Source organism: Trichechus manatus, unplaced genomic scaffold, assembly GCF_000243295.1.
Source record: "Trichechus manatus latirostris isolate Lorelei unplaced genomic scaffold, TriManLat1.0 scaffold00026, whole genome shotgun sequence".
Classification (NCBI taxonomy): Eukaryota; Metazoa; Chordata; class Mammalia; order Sirenia; family Trichechidae; genus Trichechus; species Trichechus manatus.
Window position 1 is genome coordinate 6,317,410 of NW_004443962.1, and position 19,300 is coordinate 6,336,709.

The 19,300-nt window shown below is 42.3% G+C and overlaps 1 protein-coding gene and 1 pseudogene across 1 annotated transcript in view; one reads left to right on the forward strand and one right to left on the reverse strand.

Annotated features, from left to right (window-relative positions):
• RUBCN (rubicon autophagy regulator) overlaps positions 1 to 19,300 on the reverse strand; it is a 42,785-nt gene that overhangs the window by 9,512 nt on the left and 13,973 nt on the right. Inside the window, exons 3-11 of the mRNA XM_023728775.1 lie at positions 18,535 to 18,694; positions 17,592 to 17,698; positions 16,198 to 16,354; positions 15,026 to 15,553; positions 13,415 to 13,459; positions 11,011 to 11,106; positions 10,152 to 10,267; positions 9,229 to 9,436; positions 8,681 to 8,782 (exon numbers count right to left, since the gene is read on the reverse strand). Of these exons, the coding sequence (XP_023584543.1) occupies positions 8,681 to 8,782; positions 9,229 to 9,436; positions 10,152 to 10,267; positions 11,011 to 11,106; positions 13,415 to 13,459; positions 15,026 to 15,553; positions 16,198 to 16,354; positions 17,592 to 17,698; positions 18,535 to 18,694 (1,519 nt within the window). The remainder of the gene's footprint in view (positions 1 to 8,680; positions 8,783 to 9,228; positions 9,437 to 10,151; positions 10,268 to 11,010; positions 11,107 to 13,414; positions 13,460 to 15,025; positions 15,554 to 16,197; positions 16,355 to 17,591; positions 17,699 to 18,534; positions 18,695 to 19,300) is intronic.
• Positions 628 to 4,777, forward strand: LOC111820087 (endoplasmin-like; annotated as a pseudogene).

The window sequence follows — 19,300 nt, forward strand, 5'->3', positions numbered from 1 at the left end:
GGTGGAAACACAAACTCAGACATTTGGTGCAAAACAGTGAATGAGAAAAGGAAGCATCCTAAAACACATAGGTACACACTCCCTAACAAGTGAACACAAAATAAATGACTCGAATCTCTCATTCCTTAAATCTCAAGCTCTCTTAAATGATAAGGTCCCAGAGGCAAGAACTCGGTCTAGCTCTCTTTTATATCAGAAACCTAATACAGAACTTGGATCACAGAGTTTACTCACTACAAGCATGTGGAATTAGAACTTTGCTTCTAACATCTTACCACTGTTGCCTTTATCCCTGAATATTAGAAGTTTTCTATATCCTTAAAAAAGCTTCATGGACAGTGTTGACATGTAGTAGGGTTGTTAATCATTGTCATAGGGCAACATTTTACCGTTTAATGAGAAATTATTTTGTTCTGTAAACCTTCATCTAAAGTGAGAATAGCAGCACAACTGGAAGAACGTAATCGATGTCGCTGAACTGTGCATGTAGAAATTTTTGAAACGGTGTATCTTTGGCTATGTATATTTTCACCAAAAAATAAAAAAAAAAAGGTTGAGAAGGGAGAGGGTTGACATGTCATGGGGTTGTTAACCAATGTCATAAAACAATATGCATACTGACTGTTTAATGAGAAACTATTTGTTCTGTAAACCTTCACCTAAAGTATAATAAAAAAAAAAAAAAGAAAAAAGCTTCATGGAAAGAGTTCCTTCCTGTCTGGTGGCACAGGGAGGAAAAGAACTTCTTACGGCCTAGCAACTCTCTGGAGATGCCTGGCAACCAACACATTTTCAGTGAAACAATGAACACAAATCCTTACTATATAACTCTCAGGAAACTATGGCACTTTCCAAAGCCTATTTCTGATAAAGAATTTTGAAGAGGATTTCTAATAACAATATGTCTAAACTTCCAGAGACCTCACCTACCCAAATACTTCTGATAGAGAACAGAAAAAAAGAATGTGAGATATGGCAATCATGTTCAAAAAAGGCAAACAGTGCCCATGAAAACAGGACTGTTCTGATAAGCCCCATCTCTCACTTCCTTTGAAGCCCAGTGAAAAGACCTTCTTTTCCTAATTAAGCCTACACAACTAATCAATCGACTGTGTTTGAGCCCCTCAACAGAGCACAAAGCTTACATGACATTATTCTAAACTTGGCTATGAGTAGCACCACTGTTCTTCACATGTTTACTCTGTGTGTGTGTGTGTGTGTGTGTGAGAATGTGTATATGTAAGTCTCTGTGTGTATACATAGATATACTTGTATGTAAAGCTAGTTATAAAGTCCTTGTGAGGAAACGGGATTGCATCTAATTCTTCTGTTTGGCCCTAAAATATTTAACATAGGGCTCTGCATTCAAGCATTACTCAAATATTATTGCTGATAAATTAATGTCTTCAAAATTATATATGCAGGTAAGATAATAGAATTGAAATCTGTCAGTTTTCATGTTCTCTAAGCACAGAAAAACTTAAGGCAGCAACAAAATTTTTAGCTGGTAATTAACAAAGTCTATTTTATTTAACAACAAATAAGGTTGCATATGTCATATTTTCTGTCTGAACTTGCACCACTAATGCATTGTTGTTTTTGCTGGGTACCGTCAAGTCAATTCTGACTTGTAGTGACCCTATATGACAGAGTGAAGCTGCTCCATGAGGTTTCCTAGGCTACAATCTTTATGGGAGCAGACAGTCAGGTCTTTTCTCCCGAGGAGCCTCTGGTAGGTTGGAACTGCCAACCTTATGGTTATTAGTCAAGTGCTTAACCATTGCACCACCAGGGTTCCTTCACTAATGCACTACTAGTTGTCTAGTCATTCCAATTTGTGCTAATGGAGGAAAGGAAAAAAGTCTAGGCCTTAGTAGACCAGACCTTCATAGACGATTTGATTTACAACATTCTTCTGAGTAACACTTATAACATACTGCCTTGATTGTGCACAGGTCTTGTCTGTGTAACCCTCAGAGTGTTGTGTACATAATAAGCTCTCAGAAAATATTTCCTAAGTGAACGATTAATGGGCTAAAAGCAAACATGAATCTGTTTGGGAGTGACAGAGAAGGGAAGATGAGAGAAAAATCTCAGACAGATACCCTTGCATAAAGAGCTAACTTGCTTAGTTACTTTCAGGCTAGACTATTAGAGAAAACACTGCACACCAGAGAGGTAGTTGATAAGTCATGTTTGCTAAGGAAACCACCGTCTTCATAAAAATTATTTAGCAGTTCTTCATCCTCACAGAGAGGAAGCCTTTTTTCTTTGAGGAAAAAAAAAAATCATTCTCCTCCTTTTGGAAAAGATAGTCAACTCATGTTCCACCCCTTTTTTCACTAGAGGAGTAATGAGGTCTGAGGCACTGGCAGGGACCTCCTAGGTAATCACAATTGTCTCCAAGAGTGTGAGGACCACACAGCTTCGGGTGTGAGGATCTCACCTCAGGGATGGGAGGGACATGACACCTGACACTGGCCAACTACCCTGAAGGCCCTGTGGCTACTAGTCCTCTGCTGCACCCTGCTGACCTTCTAGTCAGTTCAAGCCGATGATTAAGTTGATGTGATGAAACACTAGTTGAGGATCTTGATAAAAGAAGAGGGAATAAGATAGAAAATAAGATAGAAAGAAGAGAGAAGAGAAAGCTATTCAACTGGAAGGATTAAAAAAACAAACAAACCAAACTCACTGCCGTCAAGTCAATGCCAAATCATAGTGACCCCATAGGGTTTCCAAGGCTGTAAATCTCTACGGAAGCAGATTGTCACATCTTCCTCCTGAGGAGCTGCTAGTGGTTTCGAACAGCTAACCTTTTGGTTAGCAGTCTCTTGCTCTGACCACTGCACCACCGGAGCTAATGTGCCCCAAATGAGAGCACTTTAGAAAGAAGTCTGAGATGCCTGTCTTCGGAGTGGGAGTAAACATAATAACGAAATTTTTAAAAATCAATTCTGTGTACAAAAACAAATACATTTTTCCCTAAGGGAACTTATTTCAAATGCTTCTGATGCCTTAGATAGGGTAAAGCTATTATTACCGACTGGAAAAAAAAGTTTATAAAAATAAGCAAACAAACAAAAACAAAAACAAAAAAAACCCGACATGTTACAAGGAGAAGAAACTGCTGCATGTCAGACACTGGTACTGGGATGATCTTGGAAGAATTGTTTAAAACCTTGGTACCCTAGAGAAACCTGAAAATTTTTAAACAAAATAAGTAAGGTATAGGAAGATAGTCAACTCCCAATATTTACTGGCCAGTCTGATACTGGTTTCCATTCTGCTTTCCTTCTAGCAGATAAGGTGATACCTGGTCCATTTGGGAATCCAACTCCAGTGAATTTTCTCTAAGTGCTGACTCAAGAGGAAACACTTTAAAATGGAGAACCACAATCATTCGTGCTTAAAAGGGGGAAAAACTGACTTAAAAAAGGGGGTAGGGGTGGGGAGAAACAGCTGATTATCTTAAATGGGATACAGTTAAAAATCTTGTCAGAAAACGTAGTTCATGAACTTTCCTCTTTATATGCTGTGCCAGTTATCAATGTCTTGCCTTTCTGTTCCAAATCTGCCCTTTTTTGCCCGATGGACCAGTAAATGGGTCTCCTTTGCCAGCTGGCACTATGTTAAGCTTTGTCAGTAGAGGGCACTAAAGCGACAATGGAGGAGGAAGGGATTTCTCTTCCTGGTTCCCATGTGTTCCTCTAGGCAGACTCCTGCAGTACCTGTGGCTGTCCCCTGGGAAAGCCTTTCGGTAGCTTTGCAACAGAGTGTCACTAGCAGTACCTCCTGTAAACAGCATCCCTTGGCACCCCCTCAGAAAGCTTTAGAGAATGCTACAGGCCTGGCATCTCCCCATGAACAGCACCTCCCCATAGACAGCTTCCCCCAGCACCCTAGAGAATGGGTTTTCCAGTGAGTGCTGTTGGCAAGGCACTCCCTTGTGTACAAGAGTCCCCTGGCACTCCCTCAGGCAGCTCTGCAGCTTCAGAGAACTTCTCCACCATCCAGTCTGGATCTCAGCCTCAGGGGTGTGGCCCTCTTCTATATTTATTCCTTCCCTGGGTGTTCCTTCTCAGCCCTCGGGCAGTGATTTCTCCCTGTATCTGCTATATCTGTATTCCTCGGAGTTCTCTTTACTCCTTAAGAGCCAAACTCCCATTACTCCAATCCCCCACTAGAGTTAGTACTTTTTTATATTAAACTTCCCTATTCAAATTACTGTGTGGTTCCTGTCTCCTGATCAGAGTCTGACTAATAAATGTATAGTACAGAAGGTTGAAACTCTAGAAGAATCTACAAAGGAAGATAAAGAAGAATTGACGAAGCTGTAATAAAAGAGTATAAAGGGGGAAAAAAACCAGTAGCACCAAAACACTAAAACCAAAGAAGTTGAAAAGACTGTCCTGGGACTGGGAGTTTATGAATGATATCAAACCAACTTGGCAGACACAATCAGAAGAAACAGATGAACGAAAGGAGCAAGACACAAAGATCACATCCTGTAGGATTCCATTTAAATGAAATGTCCAGAAAAGACAAATCTATAAGGACAGAAAGTAGATTAGTGGTTGCCTGGGGCTTGGGGTGGGAAAGGGATCAATGGCAAATGGGCATGAGGGATCTTACTGGCTTAAGGTGATACCTGTACAACTTAGTAAATTTCTAAAAATCATTGAATCGTACACTTGAAATAGGTAAATTTTATAATATGTAAATTATAAACCAAAACCAAACTTGTTGCCATCAAGTTGATTCCAACCCATAGCAACCCTATAAGACAGGGTAGAATTGCCCCACAGGGTTTCCAAGGAACGGCTGGTGGATTCAAACCACTGACCTTTTGGTTAGCAGCCACAACTCTTAACCACTGTGCCACCAGGGCTCTATGTAAATTATACCTCAGTAAAACTGCTTTTTTAAAAAAAGAAATAGATGTTGACAAATACAAAGCTTTCTATGAATAATTTTCAAGGAAAAGTTATGATTACAAGGTTTACATCCACTTTATTGCTAGGAGGAAGTAACTTTGAAACCTATTTTCTTCAGAAACACTTCTGCTCCATATAATCTACATGATGAATTAGGATCTAAGAAAAGTGGTTACATTAAGCCATACAGATGCAGAGTATCTGTCATAGACTATGTCCATAATATGACGCTTAAGCGCTTTAATTTTTCCAAAGGTTTTATGGATTCTGATGACCTTCCTCTTACATTATCCCAAGGGACTTTTCAATAGCATAAATCACTTAAGATGATCAAAAAGAAACTATGGATATGATCAAGAAGATTGTTAGAGAAGTATAATGATACTTTTTAGAAAGAATTTGGTACCAGTAACAAACTTGGTGTGATTAAAGACCAGAAACAGCTGAAGAAGAGCAGAAAACAACAGAGCAATCTAGACTGGAGACAGATGAACTGTAAATCATACTTTCGTAATTATTGAGAACATATGTACAGAAAGAACTAAAATTTAAGTCATTACTTTTGACAGAGTCTTGTTCTGATTGCTTACCAACCTGCCCCAACACCACTAATAAAGTGTTGGGATTGTGGGTCACAAGAAAAAGTAGTTTTTTAGTAGAAAAACTTTATATTCTTGGTACAAAAACTTGGTACAAAAATTTTAAAGCTCCCAAAATAGAAGAAGAAAGGATGCTAGGAAGACTAAATAAAGGTATGCCTCATGGATAAAGCAGATTGACGATGCTCTGACAGAGAAGTGGTTGACAATCAAGAAATGAACCAACAAAAGATTGTGACCGTAAACACATTAGTAACCAGTTAAAAGCTGACTGGATAATTACTTCTTCTCAAGTAGGTTAAGAACAATGTTAGAATAAATCACAACAGGAGTAGAGAAAAAGGTACCTACCGTATTTTTACAAAAATAACATGAGCTTTTCTGTATCTGTTTGCCAATCACACCCTCCACCCCTCCCCCCAGGTATTTTCATAAGTGCCGCTATATCAATTTTTTTTACATGTTGTCATAAAAAAAAATTACTTTTATTTCTTTAAATCATGATCTAATTTTATGCCATTATTTCAAACTGTAGTGGCTGACAATATTAATAGTAATAACTAACTGTAATAAAAAGTCTTGAGTTTTGTTGAGTGGAAAACTGCTACTTTCTTTCAGTTAACCCCAACTATAGAAAGCCTACTTGTCTGGATCACAAAGCGATTACTAAGGCCAACATTTCTAGCAACAAATCCTAATTGCATACAAAGTACCTAGAAGAGGTGGTTTTCTGAACATTGGTTCTGCAAATTCAAAACTCTAAAGGGACACTAAGCTTCATACCATTGTATTCTACTTTTGCTGTCTGAGCTACTTTTACAGCTTAGCTATACATCTGAATGTTTCATTTGACCATCCCTTTCTAAACTGTCTACGACCTCCATCTGCCACATTGACTGCTCACTCTAGGAAAAGATTAACAAGGACAAGCTCAGTAAGGAGGACTGTTTGGGTCATATGAGGAAGAAGAAAATGAGTATCTAAATTGTTCCTGGCTTCTTAACTGGATAAAGTCCAGTTTTTCTGAACTAGTTCTCTAGACCCTGTAGTCCTCGTAACCTTGACAGGTGTCACAACATAACCACGTATGTACAAAAGCTGGTGCAAACATTCACACACATGCACAGATGAGCACACCCACACTTCCAACACAGGCTACCTGAAAACATCGAAGCCATTGACACTGAGAGTCCATTCTTTGACATGTGAGTCAGGTTAGATCCTTCGCTACCATCTGTGTGATAATGATTATAAAAGGGGGCCCTTTAGAATACAGTCTAGAAGTAAATCAGTGAAAATGACAGTCCTATACACATGCTCCTGGGATCAAGACTTGACTTTGCTCCAAAAGATGAAACGGTTCAGGAACTTACAACCACAGGTAGGTGCTCACTATAGCTTGGGAGATAGTTACTGCTACTTCCCCAAACCAGCCTAGCCTTGAAGACCTCCTACAGTAGTGCCTCTCAACCAGGGGTGATTTTGCTCCCCTGAAGATATCCTGCAATGTCTGTAGACATTTTTGGTTGTCGCAGTTGGGGAGGTTGCTACTGGTATCTAGTGGGTAGAGGCCAGGGATGATATTACACATCCTACAATTGCACAGGAGAGCCCCTCACAACAAAGATTCATCCAGCCCAGAGTATGAAAAACCCTGACTTAAGGTCTCTTCCTTTAAGATTTCTGCACTGACCTGACCTGATAGTTAGTTGATTAAATGTCCTCTGGGCCCATAACTACAGCAATAGTTTCTAGCAGGATAAGCCTCCTTCCAGACTGAACAGCTTCCCTTGGTTCCCTGCTTCACAGGGAGTCAGGTGGACTGCTCCACACCCAGTGAAGCAGCAGGTTCTGCATTTAAATTAACACTATTCTCATGAAATTCTGACTGCTGACTCTGAGAGAGATGGCAGAACCCTCTTATTTTCTTCTAATGTGAAGATCAAGTCAGTCACAAAAAAAGAGAAAAATGGAGTTTTAAGTGACTACCTATTATTGTCACGAATGGAAATCAGATACTTTAAAAGGGTGACTTCCTGGAGACCTGGAAAAACATGTGCAAAAACTGAATTTTTGAATGGGGAAGGAACCCAGCTACTAAATCTGGAGATTTGCATAGGTGAATGCGTTCTCTAGATTCATGTAGACAGGAAATCAGAGTCTCAAGCAATGAAAGATCTATTCATCATCGTGTTATGATGGAGAATTACAGACGTACTTCACCTCTGTAAGGAAGTGCCCCTTGGTTTTACCCATAGACCAAAACCAAACGAAACCTCTCGTCATCAAGTCAATTCCAACTCATAGTGACCCTACAGCACAGAGTAGAACTGCTCCATAGAGTTTCCAAGGAGCAGCTGGTGGATTCCAACTGCTGACCTTTTGGTTGGCAGCTGAGCTCTTAACCACTGCGCCACCAGGGCTTCTCTACCCACAGGGGAAGAGCTTATGTCCCTGAACTGTTTTTTGTTTGTGGGTTTGTTTCCTTCACTGATGGGAACTTGACAACATCTGTGATTTGCAGGAAGGGGACATTAACCTGATGGAACACAACTACCTTCCTAGATTAGGACCTTTCCCTTTCTCTACGCAGATGCTTCCAACAACAAGAGTCTAGGATTCTGGTAAGCCAGTTAGCCCTGGCTGGACAGAAAATAAAGCTCTACTTTGTAAACCTGATTGTTCTCCTTTTTGCTTTTTTTTCCCCCAATGACTCTTTCTGTCTTTTTCTCTTAGAATTATAATAAAGTTCCTTCTGAAAACTTCAAAACAATTTCAGTTGTGTTATGGATCACAAAAGAATAGGACTCTAATTTCATGTAGGTTTGGACCAGCCCTGGGTTGCTAGAAGGAGGAATTAGAGTGAGAACCCAAGAGAAAGCTGCAACTTGAGGAAGAAGCGTTAGAATGACTACAACAGCCAGCCCACTCCACCTGGACTGCTGTCTTTCAATGTTCTTTTCTGCTTACATTTTAAAGGGTTTTTGTTTTTAGCAAGAGAGGTTGTCCCTTACAATAGTCAACAGCATTCCATAATGGACCATAATGAAGATCTCTACTTAGGGAAAACTTCATAGCCTATGATCCAAGTTGAAAAAAACAGCTAATGAAAGCTCTCTTGTTTAACAAACTGTCGCTTCTTACCTTGGATTTCAAATTCGTCTACCTCATCAGCAGAGCCAGAGTCAGAGAACTGTGTTGAATCACGTGAACTGAGCTGGGAGCTGCTGGAAGTGACCCAAAAGCCTGTTATGCAGGAGGGGAAAAAAAGGTAAAACAGGAGAGAAAGAGTTCTCTTATTCCTTCTGGGGTCACAATGAAAGGAACCTGGTACGATCTCAACAGGGAGAAGCAAACAGAACCTTCGCTAGGAATGTGGAAACTAGTTTTTCTTACCGGGTTACTCCCCTAGCAAGTTTCATGTAAACAGAAGGTACTCCTATCTGGGAAGAGAATCTGGGACCAGTGGCGTTAGTTCTCATACCAGAAATCTATTTTGAAAGGAAGTTGTTTCTGAGGTGGGAAATGGACAAACTCTAGGACGAGCATTCCTAGTCTGGTAGAAAAAAAAATAGAACTTCATAGAAATATCTTTCTGACAGCAGAAGATTCCTTAGCCTAGGGATAACATCCCAAACGAAGACAAAAAAGAAAGCCCAAAGGTACTGAAGGTGTTCACAGGCCTCACTCACTTCCATGTTCAGTCTCCTGGTACCCAGGGAACAGATTCTTGGTGCGGATCTGCTGGCGACGAAGGCGAATCTTCTGTTTCAGTTCCTGGATCTCTCTATCACTGTCTTCCTCCTCCTCTTCCTCTTCCAGGCATTGGCTCATCATGTTGCACTTCATTAGCTCAATGGCAGCAATCAAGGACTCTGAGATGCTGAAGTGAGCATTCTCCTGGTGGAAGGAGAGCACCAAAGAAGTTGCTTGGCAAGGGTCTAGAAGTAATGAATGCCTCACTGATTATAATGTTGGAAAACAGAGCTTCTAGGATATGCACTGCTTTTATTCAAAACACCGAGGAGAAATGCACACTTCTATTATAAGGAAAGTTGATGGCCAGAAGACCTGTTCCAGATTCTCTTTGCTCTCATACCTGGCCATGCCTGTCCCTTCCTTTCCCACTTTCTACATAAAAATATGATAGAGAAGAAGCCTAGGATTTTTTATCAGGGTCTGTCCTATAGTTATACACTTAGACACATAGTATTAATTAAACGCGATGTCTTACAATAAAGTGCTTTGCGGACTATAAAATGCTATATGGATGTTATTTATTATATATCTGAGCCTTAAAACAAAATATAGAAGGTGATTCTGGAAACAGTATTTACCTAAGGTTCCCGATTCAAGGGAACAACAATCACGTGGCTAAGATTTAATGCCTCACTGCCCAAGGTAGCTTCTGAGACAAAATCAGTGTAACATTTTTAAATCCAGTGAGGAGCACATAAAGAGTTCCCCAGAGATAGAACTTGTTGAACTTATTCTTACTGTAGTCTATACCCATGTCACTGCTGTGTACCCGAAACCTCACGAGAACAAATGACACCACAGTCCCTCAGGCCAGATCTCCCAACTCGTGGGTTCATTAGCCTGTTAGATCCTTCACCTTTTCCAGGTCTGCACAGCTGCCAAAGTCCTGCTCAGAGAGGTAGCTGATGAGGGACTGCCCTTCTGATGGTTGGCGGAACATGCCTTCCCCTGAGCACAGGTACTGACCACCTTCTGTGGGAAAACAAAATGTGGATGTAAAAACCTCTGAGTTAGAATGCAAATCTGTAACAGTCAAGCTTCTTCAAGAAATCTGAAGATTTTACCACTAAAGATGCTCCCAAGTCTTCCCAGGTACAGGGAATTAGAGGTTGGAAGGAAGATGTCTACCTTCTAAAGAAATTTCTCTGAATGTCAAATCCCAGAGCACTAAACCCCTTGGTTAGAGAACGGTGGAACAAATGCAGAGAGCTCAGCCTTGGGTGACAACAAGACACAATCATTTTACCACTTAAATTTAAAGATGACACACTCTCCCTTCTACCTTACAAAAAAGCAAACAAACAAAACTCTTGCTGAGAGTCAGAAAAGAACACAAATGGCTTTTTTCTACTCTGGTGATTTCAATGTGGAGTTTGTCCTCTGGTAACTAAGCCCAGCTACTCAAAGGCCTTTTTTCAAGGTCCTTCTCATCCACTCAGAGCCCTTCCATTTGGATCAACAGATGTATAAGGTGATAATACCCACAGCATAAGAGAGGGTGGGACCCCTAAGTCAGAGAGAAACGAGAGAAATGGCAGGCAAGTATGATTTCTAGCACAGGGATTGAAAATGATGAAAGGGAGGGTGAGACCAGACAGTGTGTATCCACCACAGAGTTGAGATAAGCCACAAAGCTCAGAGCTTAGAAAGCAAAAGGGAGAGAAGAGAAAAGAGAGACATTCAGCTCTGGCCCTCCTGGGGCTAAGCTCACTTACCATACTCCATGCACAGAGAGCTGGGTGTGCTGACTTCACTGCTTTGGCCAGAGTAGGACAAGGGGCCTCTTAACTTCGACTTATCATTGCAGGACTCTAGTATCAGTGACCACCAGGGAGTAAAAACAAACATACAAGGTGAGCAACAGGTACATTCCCAGCTTTAGAGTTTCCTCATTTAACTGCTCCCATTCCAATACCCTCCCAAACAGGCGCCAGGCAGCACACCAACAGGGAACAGCCCAACAATGCAGGAACACACGGCGGATGGAAATGGGAAGTCAGAATGATCTAAGGGGAAAGAGAAACATGATCCAGAATGGGCAACACGAAGGTGAAAACCAATCAAATAATGGATTCATGAATTTAGTTCTCTTTTCCTCCATCTTCTCACCAAATAAATGTTCCAGGAATATCAGCCAATTTCTTCCCTCTTGACAAACCAATTTAGAAAACAGTCCTCAGATGCAAATTTTTCTGATACCTTGATACTAGATTTTTTTTTGTTTCATTTTGTTTAGACACTAGGTTTTAAAACAGTATCAGAAAATGTATACTCCTGTATTCCCTAAACAAATATAAGATATGACCTCTACTGAACCTGAAATGTAAATTTCTTAGACCTACAAATGTAACCCAATTCTGAATTGGCAGAATAACAAAATGAAATCCAGCAACGTCCTTAAAAGAAGCATCAAGGCAATGCTAGCGAAGCGAAGGACAATGGCTGGAACTTGAGAGACCAAAGGACTCAGCCACAGGGCTATGGGTGCAGACTTACTGGAGAAGGAAGGGAGAGGTTTCAAGAGAAGGCTGGCAAAGGAGGAGGTACCCAGGGAGAAGTTTTCAAGGAATAGTAGAGTTGGGAGTGGAGAAACAGCAGCAGGCAGGGCTCTCAGGAAACAAGAAACTGGTATTTTCAAAAGGGAAACACAAATTTTCCAGTGCCACAGAAGGAAGAGCAGGTGGAAAAGCAGGTGGAGCCTGAGAAATGAGCAGGATGCTCTGGGAGAATGAATGAGTTGCATCCAACCCACTTCCCTGACAGATGGTGCCAACTTGTCAGCTGCTCCTCTTGCAAAGAAGCTGCTACGTGGTAAGAAATAACGTTGTGTTCTCCTTCGGCCTCAAAGACTTCTGGTGGCCCTAGCTCTGCTCCTCTCTATTGAGCTGAGGAGAAACCAGCAGTCATCATGATGTCTTTGTAAGGAACCATGGATTCGGAAGGGGCCTTTGAGATCCCCAGTGCAACTCAGTGCACAACACAAACTTCCTTACAACTTATGGCCATCCAGCTTTTACTTCCTGGGCTCACTACCTCCTGACATTGCCCATTCAAATGAAAAGCTCTATGTCTTAGAGAGTCTCCTTATAACCTGATGCAGTAGAGGCGATTCCAACTCATAGCAACCCTACAGGACAGAGTAGAACTGCCCTCATTGGGTTTCCAAGGAGCAGCTGGTAGATTCGAACTGTCAATCTTTTTGGTTAGTGGCTGAGCTCTTAACCACTGTGTCACTAGGGCTCCAGTTTCCTTATACTCACTTGAAATCTGTCTTCTTACAATTTCTCGCCTCCTTTAATAACAACCGGCTCTTCTAAATGATGGTCTTACTTTCTCCTTTAAGAACAAAGCTCTTCTAAACAGTGGTCCTGCAGCCTTTATCTCTCTTTAACCATCTCTTTTCTAAGCTAACAGGCCCAGTGGCTTAACCCATTCCCAGGAGGCCAGAGTTTTCAGTCCTCCTCACCATTCTGTCTTGCATACATATTCTAGTATTAATATTTCCTTGAATTATGCTACCTGGAGTGGAACACAACTATCAGTTTAAACACCACCAGGAACACCAAGGAAAAAGACTTAAGTCACTAGAAAAATTCCGTGCAATGGCTGGAATGGGAGGGGAGTATAATAAGGGAAGGAAGACAGGTGAAAAGAAATGGAAATGGGGGACTCCAGGAGACGCAACACACATGCACCTACATCAAAGACCACAGAAAGGGGAGAAAACACATTCTGGTGTTGATTCAAGGAAAATAAAATAACCCAGTACTAAGTACCCAGTTATAAGAAAAATTCTGCCGCTGATTCATCATGATGCCTTAGACAAATAGCAGGCCTCAGTTTCACCTTTGTGCTATACAAAATTGATCATTCTTGCTCTGTCTCCCAGAAGCTGCTGGGAGACTGAATTAGGCATTTGGAAGTTGTGGGCAGAAAACATCTCATGCAAAATACTGGTGTCATTTTACAGACAGGTTCAAGCATCACAGCAGGGAAGACTAGCCAGACTTGATTTGACACCAGAATGGAAAAGGAGGTTCAGAAGTCAGCAAGATGGTCACAGAGGAACAGAAGGAAGAGGAGGTGGAGGACAGAAAGGAGGAGGACCGGCTCCCAAACCTGCAATGGGATCTTCAACTATAATGGTGATATTCCTGGGGCCTCCTGTAGGCAGACAGACAGGTCCAGAGTAAACAAGAATAGAGAGAGAGAAAAAAAGAGTGTCCTTTTACCTACCAGAGGTAGGGACCTAACTCGCGAGAGGGAACCCTCGTGCTAAAGGAGGGATGACCTGTACTCGAAGCTTCACGTGACCCATGCTCCCTCAGACTCTTCTGCATAGGTTTTCCCTGGCTCCCTTTCCCAATGCAGGTTACCGTGGTTTCTGGAATCCAAGTGGATTCAAGAACGGGGGCAGGGAAGTTGTACATGCTCAAAGGCCAGCAGCCTGAAGTACACTAATACCAGGCCCGCAGCAGGAGATGTGAAGCAAGGATCTGACCCAAGCACTCTTCACATCTAAGGAAGCTGGGGGGAAGACAGGCTTTGAGTTGGAGATTTTTTTCCAACAGAGTTCCAATAAGTCAAAGCAGATACTTGAGGGAAAACATAGACAAAGGGTTTTCATTCAGAAGGTATCAGATGAGGGCGTTAGATCTTACTTTTTTAGAAATTACAAAAAGAAGTTAATGGCAGCTCCAGCTACTAAAGGAAATCTTTTTTTATGTGTCTTTTTCTCTTTTTTATATTTTACTTCTGGAGCTTCACCACCCAGAACTGACTTTGAGAACAAAGGTCCATGTTACGCTTGTTATCACGGAGATTCTTCTACAAATGAACCCAACCAAAGCCTGCCAGATACCAAGAACCCAGGAAAGATGATGGCAGGGAGATGGCAAAAGCAATGATAGCCACCTTCCCCATGTCTAGGCTTCCCCATGTCTAGGGTTTTCTGTGGGAGGTACCCGTGGCCAGGGCCTCCCTAGCTGACTGCCTCTGAACCAGAATTAGTGAGGCAGCCGTCAGCCCCACCTACTTACTTACCAGATCACATCACCCACACTTACTCTTCTTATCCCTAGTTTTACCTGTTCTCGTTAGGTGCCATCAAATCGATTCCAACTCATAGCAACATCATGTGACAGAGCAGAACTGCCCTATAAGGTTTTCTAGGCTGTAATCTTTACAGGAACAGATTGCCAGGTCTCTTCTAAACTGCTGGGTGGGTTCAAACAGCCAACCTATCAATTAGCATCCAAGTGCTTAACCTTTGCATCACCATGGCTCCTTAGTTTTAATTACGAAACCCAAACATCACTTTGCCTTTCTCATATTGGAATTACATCCTGACCAAACTTCTAAGGAATCACAGAAAGAGGAGGAATTTAATGGGATTATTTTTAAAGCTCATTAATACTTCCCCTTGGTCTGAGAGATACATTTAAAACTTGAACTGCAAATGAGTCACACTAATCCTCTGTTGCTAAGGAACTAGGGAAAGAATTCAGGAAAACGTTTAATATTTAGCAATGCATAAAGAAGTAAACATAAAGATGCCTCACGGAGATTTCTTGAGTATCCATATCATGTTACAAACTTCTCTTTCATCATAAGTACAATACCTGTCATGGCATCAAAAACACAACTTCTCTTTCTGCCAACTGAAGCGCCCCAAGAACAAACTCTCCCTGCTAGCCTAAATCCAGGAGGCCGCCTGGCGCTTATCATTACCTGGGGCTCCACTGGAGATGATGTTGGTATCTGAATGAGAGCGAGTGTGGCTCTTTTTTGCTCCAATGTGGACCGTGAGTGTCTGTCCCTCTGAGTAGCTGGACCTGCGAAGGACACTAGACAGCTGGTTCTGCCCACCTCCCTCCTGGTCCCCTAGGGAAGAAGCGGTAGACTCTGGCTTCTGGGAGCTGCTGGAAGAGAACAAATTGAAGCTGCTGCTCTCAGTGTTGCTGCTGTGACTCTGACAGCTGGTGGTCCTGCTTTGGGGGTCCAGGTTGCCGATGGCCAGGTACTCAGGCCCCTCACTGGCATCACTTGGGGATTCATTCTGGCTGGTGACCCAGGATGCCTCTAGGGGACTGGTCAGAGTGCTGGAGCTCATCTCATTTGAGGATAAGGGAGAATTCCTGGCTAATGCAGAGATCGAAAGCAGAGAGGCTTGAACGGGTTGATCCTCTGCTGGTGAGACGTGTCCTCTGCTTTCTTGAGGTTTCTGGGAAGGGCCAGAGAGTGAAGAGGATTTTCTCTCTAGGATATAAAAAGAAAGGGAAGGGAAACATGGGCTGCAATCCTGTGGTACTTCTTCCACAAGGGCTTCTTCCACGACTAAGGACCAAACTCCCATGGTTAATGGACCACACTCCAAGGATCATGTTACACATGGTGTCACCTCCAAAAAGGTCAGTAAAATGAAATAAAAGAATTATTCAGAAGCAGCCAAGTCAAGTACGTGGGCTCTTGAGACAGTGGCTTCACTGCTTATTAGTGTGCGTGTCTCATCCGTAAAATGAGCATAAATAATAATACCTACCTCATAGGACTGTTATGAGGATCAATGAGAAAATAATATACAGAAGTTGATTACAACAGAGCCTGGCAATGGCAGGCACTCAGTAAATGCTAACTATTATTATTTAAATGCCTTCTTGGTGAGCTGGATTAGAAACCCAGGAGAATTTAAAAACATCTCTTTCTTCTGTTAATTAAAATGATGCTACTGAATTAGCTTAGGCTAGTTGCTATATAGCTTTTTACGATATCATTATTAAGACAGGAAGTATGACAAACTGCACCAACCCAAGGCTCTATACACAGTCTGTGAGCACCCACAAGGTCTTCCACATTCCAGGACCGCAGGTACACGTAATACCTACCCCTTCCCACCCCCTTACCGGAGCCATGGCTGAGCATGGATTGATGGAGGCTGGAGAAGGACCCAAAGTAGGAATGCTGAGTGTAGCTGGTTGGAGGGGTGTATGTGGAACTAGGCAGTGCTGTCAGGCTCTGGCTCTTTGTCACCAGCAGCGGGCTCTCGTGTTTCCTGGCAAACTAAAAAAAAAAACAAAGAAGGTGTCAGAGTCCAGGCTAGAGGCTCTCAGAGGAGGGCACTCAGCACGGCAGCAATGCTGGTAGAAGCTGGTCGTTGGCAGCAGCCTTGGACTGCAGCCAAAGCTGGTAGCTACAGCATGTTGTTGTTGTGAGGTACCATCAAGTCGATTTCCGACTCACAGCAACCTCGTGTGACAGAGTAAAACTGCCCCATAGGGTTTTCTAGGCTGTAATCTTTACGGGAGCAGATCGGCAGGTCTTTCTCCCATAGAGCTCCTGAGTGCGTTCAAATTAACCTTTCAGTTAGCAGCCGAACACTTAAACATTGCACCACTGGGCTCCTTGTAGATACAGTATAGCTACCCTCTATTATATTCAGCTGTTTCTAAAAGAAATCTCAAAGTCTGGCCACATACCACAGCTTCTGCTTCTGGAATCCTTCTGGGTGATCAAACCAGAAGTGCTTTATCATGTAGGCAGCACAACAAGGTGCTTAAGACTTTATGTGTGCACGCAGAAATTAGACAGACTGGGGATTCAAATCCAAGCCCTATCACTTATAAGCTACTTGGTCCAAACCTAGGGCAAGTGACTTATCTTTTCTGTGCCTCCATGGTCTCCTTCATAAGATGAGATTAATGTCTACCTTAAAGAGTTGTGAGGATTAAATGAGATGATGTACCTATTGTGCATTGCACATGCCTGGCACATAGAAAGTATTCAATGGATAGTAACCAAGAACCAAATTAAAACAAGCAGGAGAGCCAGGGAATCCCTTCCAAAAGGAGTAGGGTCTCTGATTCCATTCTAGCTGAGATACTGACTAGAATATTAGTGATGGGATGAGTGGTTGGAGAGTTAAAGTTTCTTTATACTTCAAGGTCAAAAACGATCCTGTGTAATACTAGACCATACCAGACCTGATTCAGTAAACTCTACTCCTGATTCACAATCATCCCTCTTCTCCTAAACCCTCTGTCAAGTCTTAGGGAGATGCTTTTTTCAGACTCAGGATCCCAAAAGTTTTAAAAAACAAGACTCTCCTTTCCAAATAGACCTAAGCTTAGACTTTGTACTTCAGTAGGTATTTGATGGTACCTCCCCCTTCTCTCCAATCTTTTTTTTTTTTAACGAAAGCCTTTCAGTTCACAACTCCCTAACTGAAGAAACAGAGAGTTACGTCATAGTGAGGTCCAGGGGTCCAGCATAGACATGGATGATTCCTTGCCCCCTTTACCATAGATGCATCAATCTGAGCCAGTAGGCGGGGGTTGTTCTGTTCCACTGCTTCCAAGCATTGCAGCATGGCCGTGACATGAGAGTTGCTTAGCAGGAAAGCGGTATCTGGGGAGAGAAAATCCACCGTAGTGATGGAGCCCAACAGGGAGATATTTAGTTTCCCTATATGGCCCTGGTAGTTCAGGGAAGGAGAGAGGGAGAAGGTACAAACAATTTGAAGAGAATCGCGCCACTCTGGGAAGAAGGGAAATCAGGGATAAGTATAGTACAGGGAAGGCTAAATAATGTGCAGTATAGCAAGGAGGCCAAGACAGAAGGCTTCAGCATCAGAAGGACCGAGCTTTGAACTGGAAATGGAACAACCAGAACACAATTAAAGAGAATGCTGACACACTGTGAAAAATGTAACTACTGTCACTGAACAATTTGTATAGAAATTGTCAAATTGGAACTTAATTTACTGTGTACACATTCACCAAAAACACAATAAGACATTACTTAAAAAAAGAAAAGACAAGACCTAGATGTGAATCCTGGTTCTACCATTCGTTAGCAGTGTGACTTTGGCCAAGTCACCTAACTTCCTTGAGCTCTGTTTCCCTGACTGGAAAATAGGGGTAAAAATACCCCACTCTCAGGGTTCTTGTGAAGAGTATATGTATAAAACTATACACAGCGACTGGCACATAGGAGACCCTCAAAAAATGGTAGTTATGCTTATCGGTCTGCATGTATCAAAGTAGGGGAGTTCTTAGCATAAAGTGTAATTATGCTTTTCATGGGAGGTGAGAGGGAAGACTAGATATGTTTCTAATTCAAATCTCTATGGCCTCAAGTGACATAAGAGGGCCTTCAGGGTTAGAGAGGTCTACAGAGAAGAGTGAGGTGGAAGAGAATGAGGAAGCATACACAACAATCCTGGTTAAGTCACCTCCACCTACCTGTATAGAATTTTCTGATATACTGTCTATCCCCGAGTAGAGGCCGGAGCTGGGCTGAGAGACAGTGGCACTGCAAGCTGTGCTGCAGCCACAGCTCTGCAATTGCACGCTCACTCACGCCATCCGTGCTGCTCTGGCTATTCTCATGCAAGCTGATGAACTGGGAGGCAAAGAGGCATGAGTCAAAACAAAAATTCTGGAAGATACAGCAAGATTGAGGCTTAATGACCTGAGAATTAAACTGAGGTAGGTAAGGGGAGGTAATCAGAGGTATTTTTCCTCCAGCTGGCATCTAGAGGTTACTGAGGAAGGAGACAGAAGGAAGGGATTAATGGTGTCACTGCTGGATTGGGCCACTGGTAAGGAACTAAGTAGTAAAGACCTGATGTGAGGCCCTGGTAGAGGACAAAGCTGCTAGATCTGGCGCTTTATGCGTTAACTCCAAAGAGGCACTGTCCTGGTATATTTAAGAAAGGATGAACTTGACCTCTTTGCTTCTCTCACAGAGTCCTGGTGGCCTCCAGAAAAGAATGTGACAAAAACCTGGGGGAAAGAATCTAGGAAAAATGCCATCAAAGATTCTCCACCAAAGAGAAGCCATTTGAGCATCTCTTTTTGGTTCTAGCCCCAGGGTTCTCCATTTGGAACATCCTTCTACTCAGCTGTTTCTAAAAGCAAGCTCTTACAGCCCAGGATCAAAAAGTAAGCGAACAGCAATTTTAGTGTATGGATGGCATTTCCTCCTAAGAGGAAATGACTACAGCAA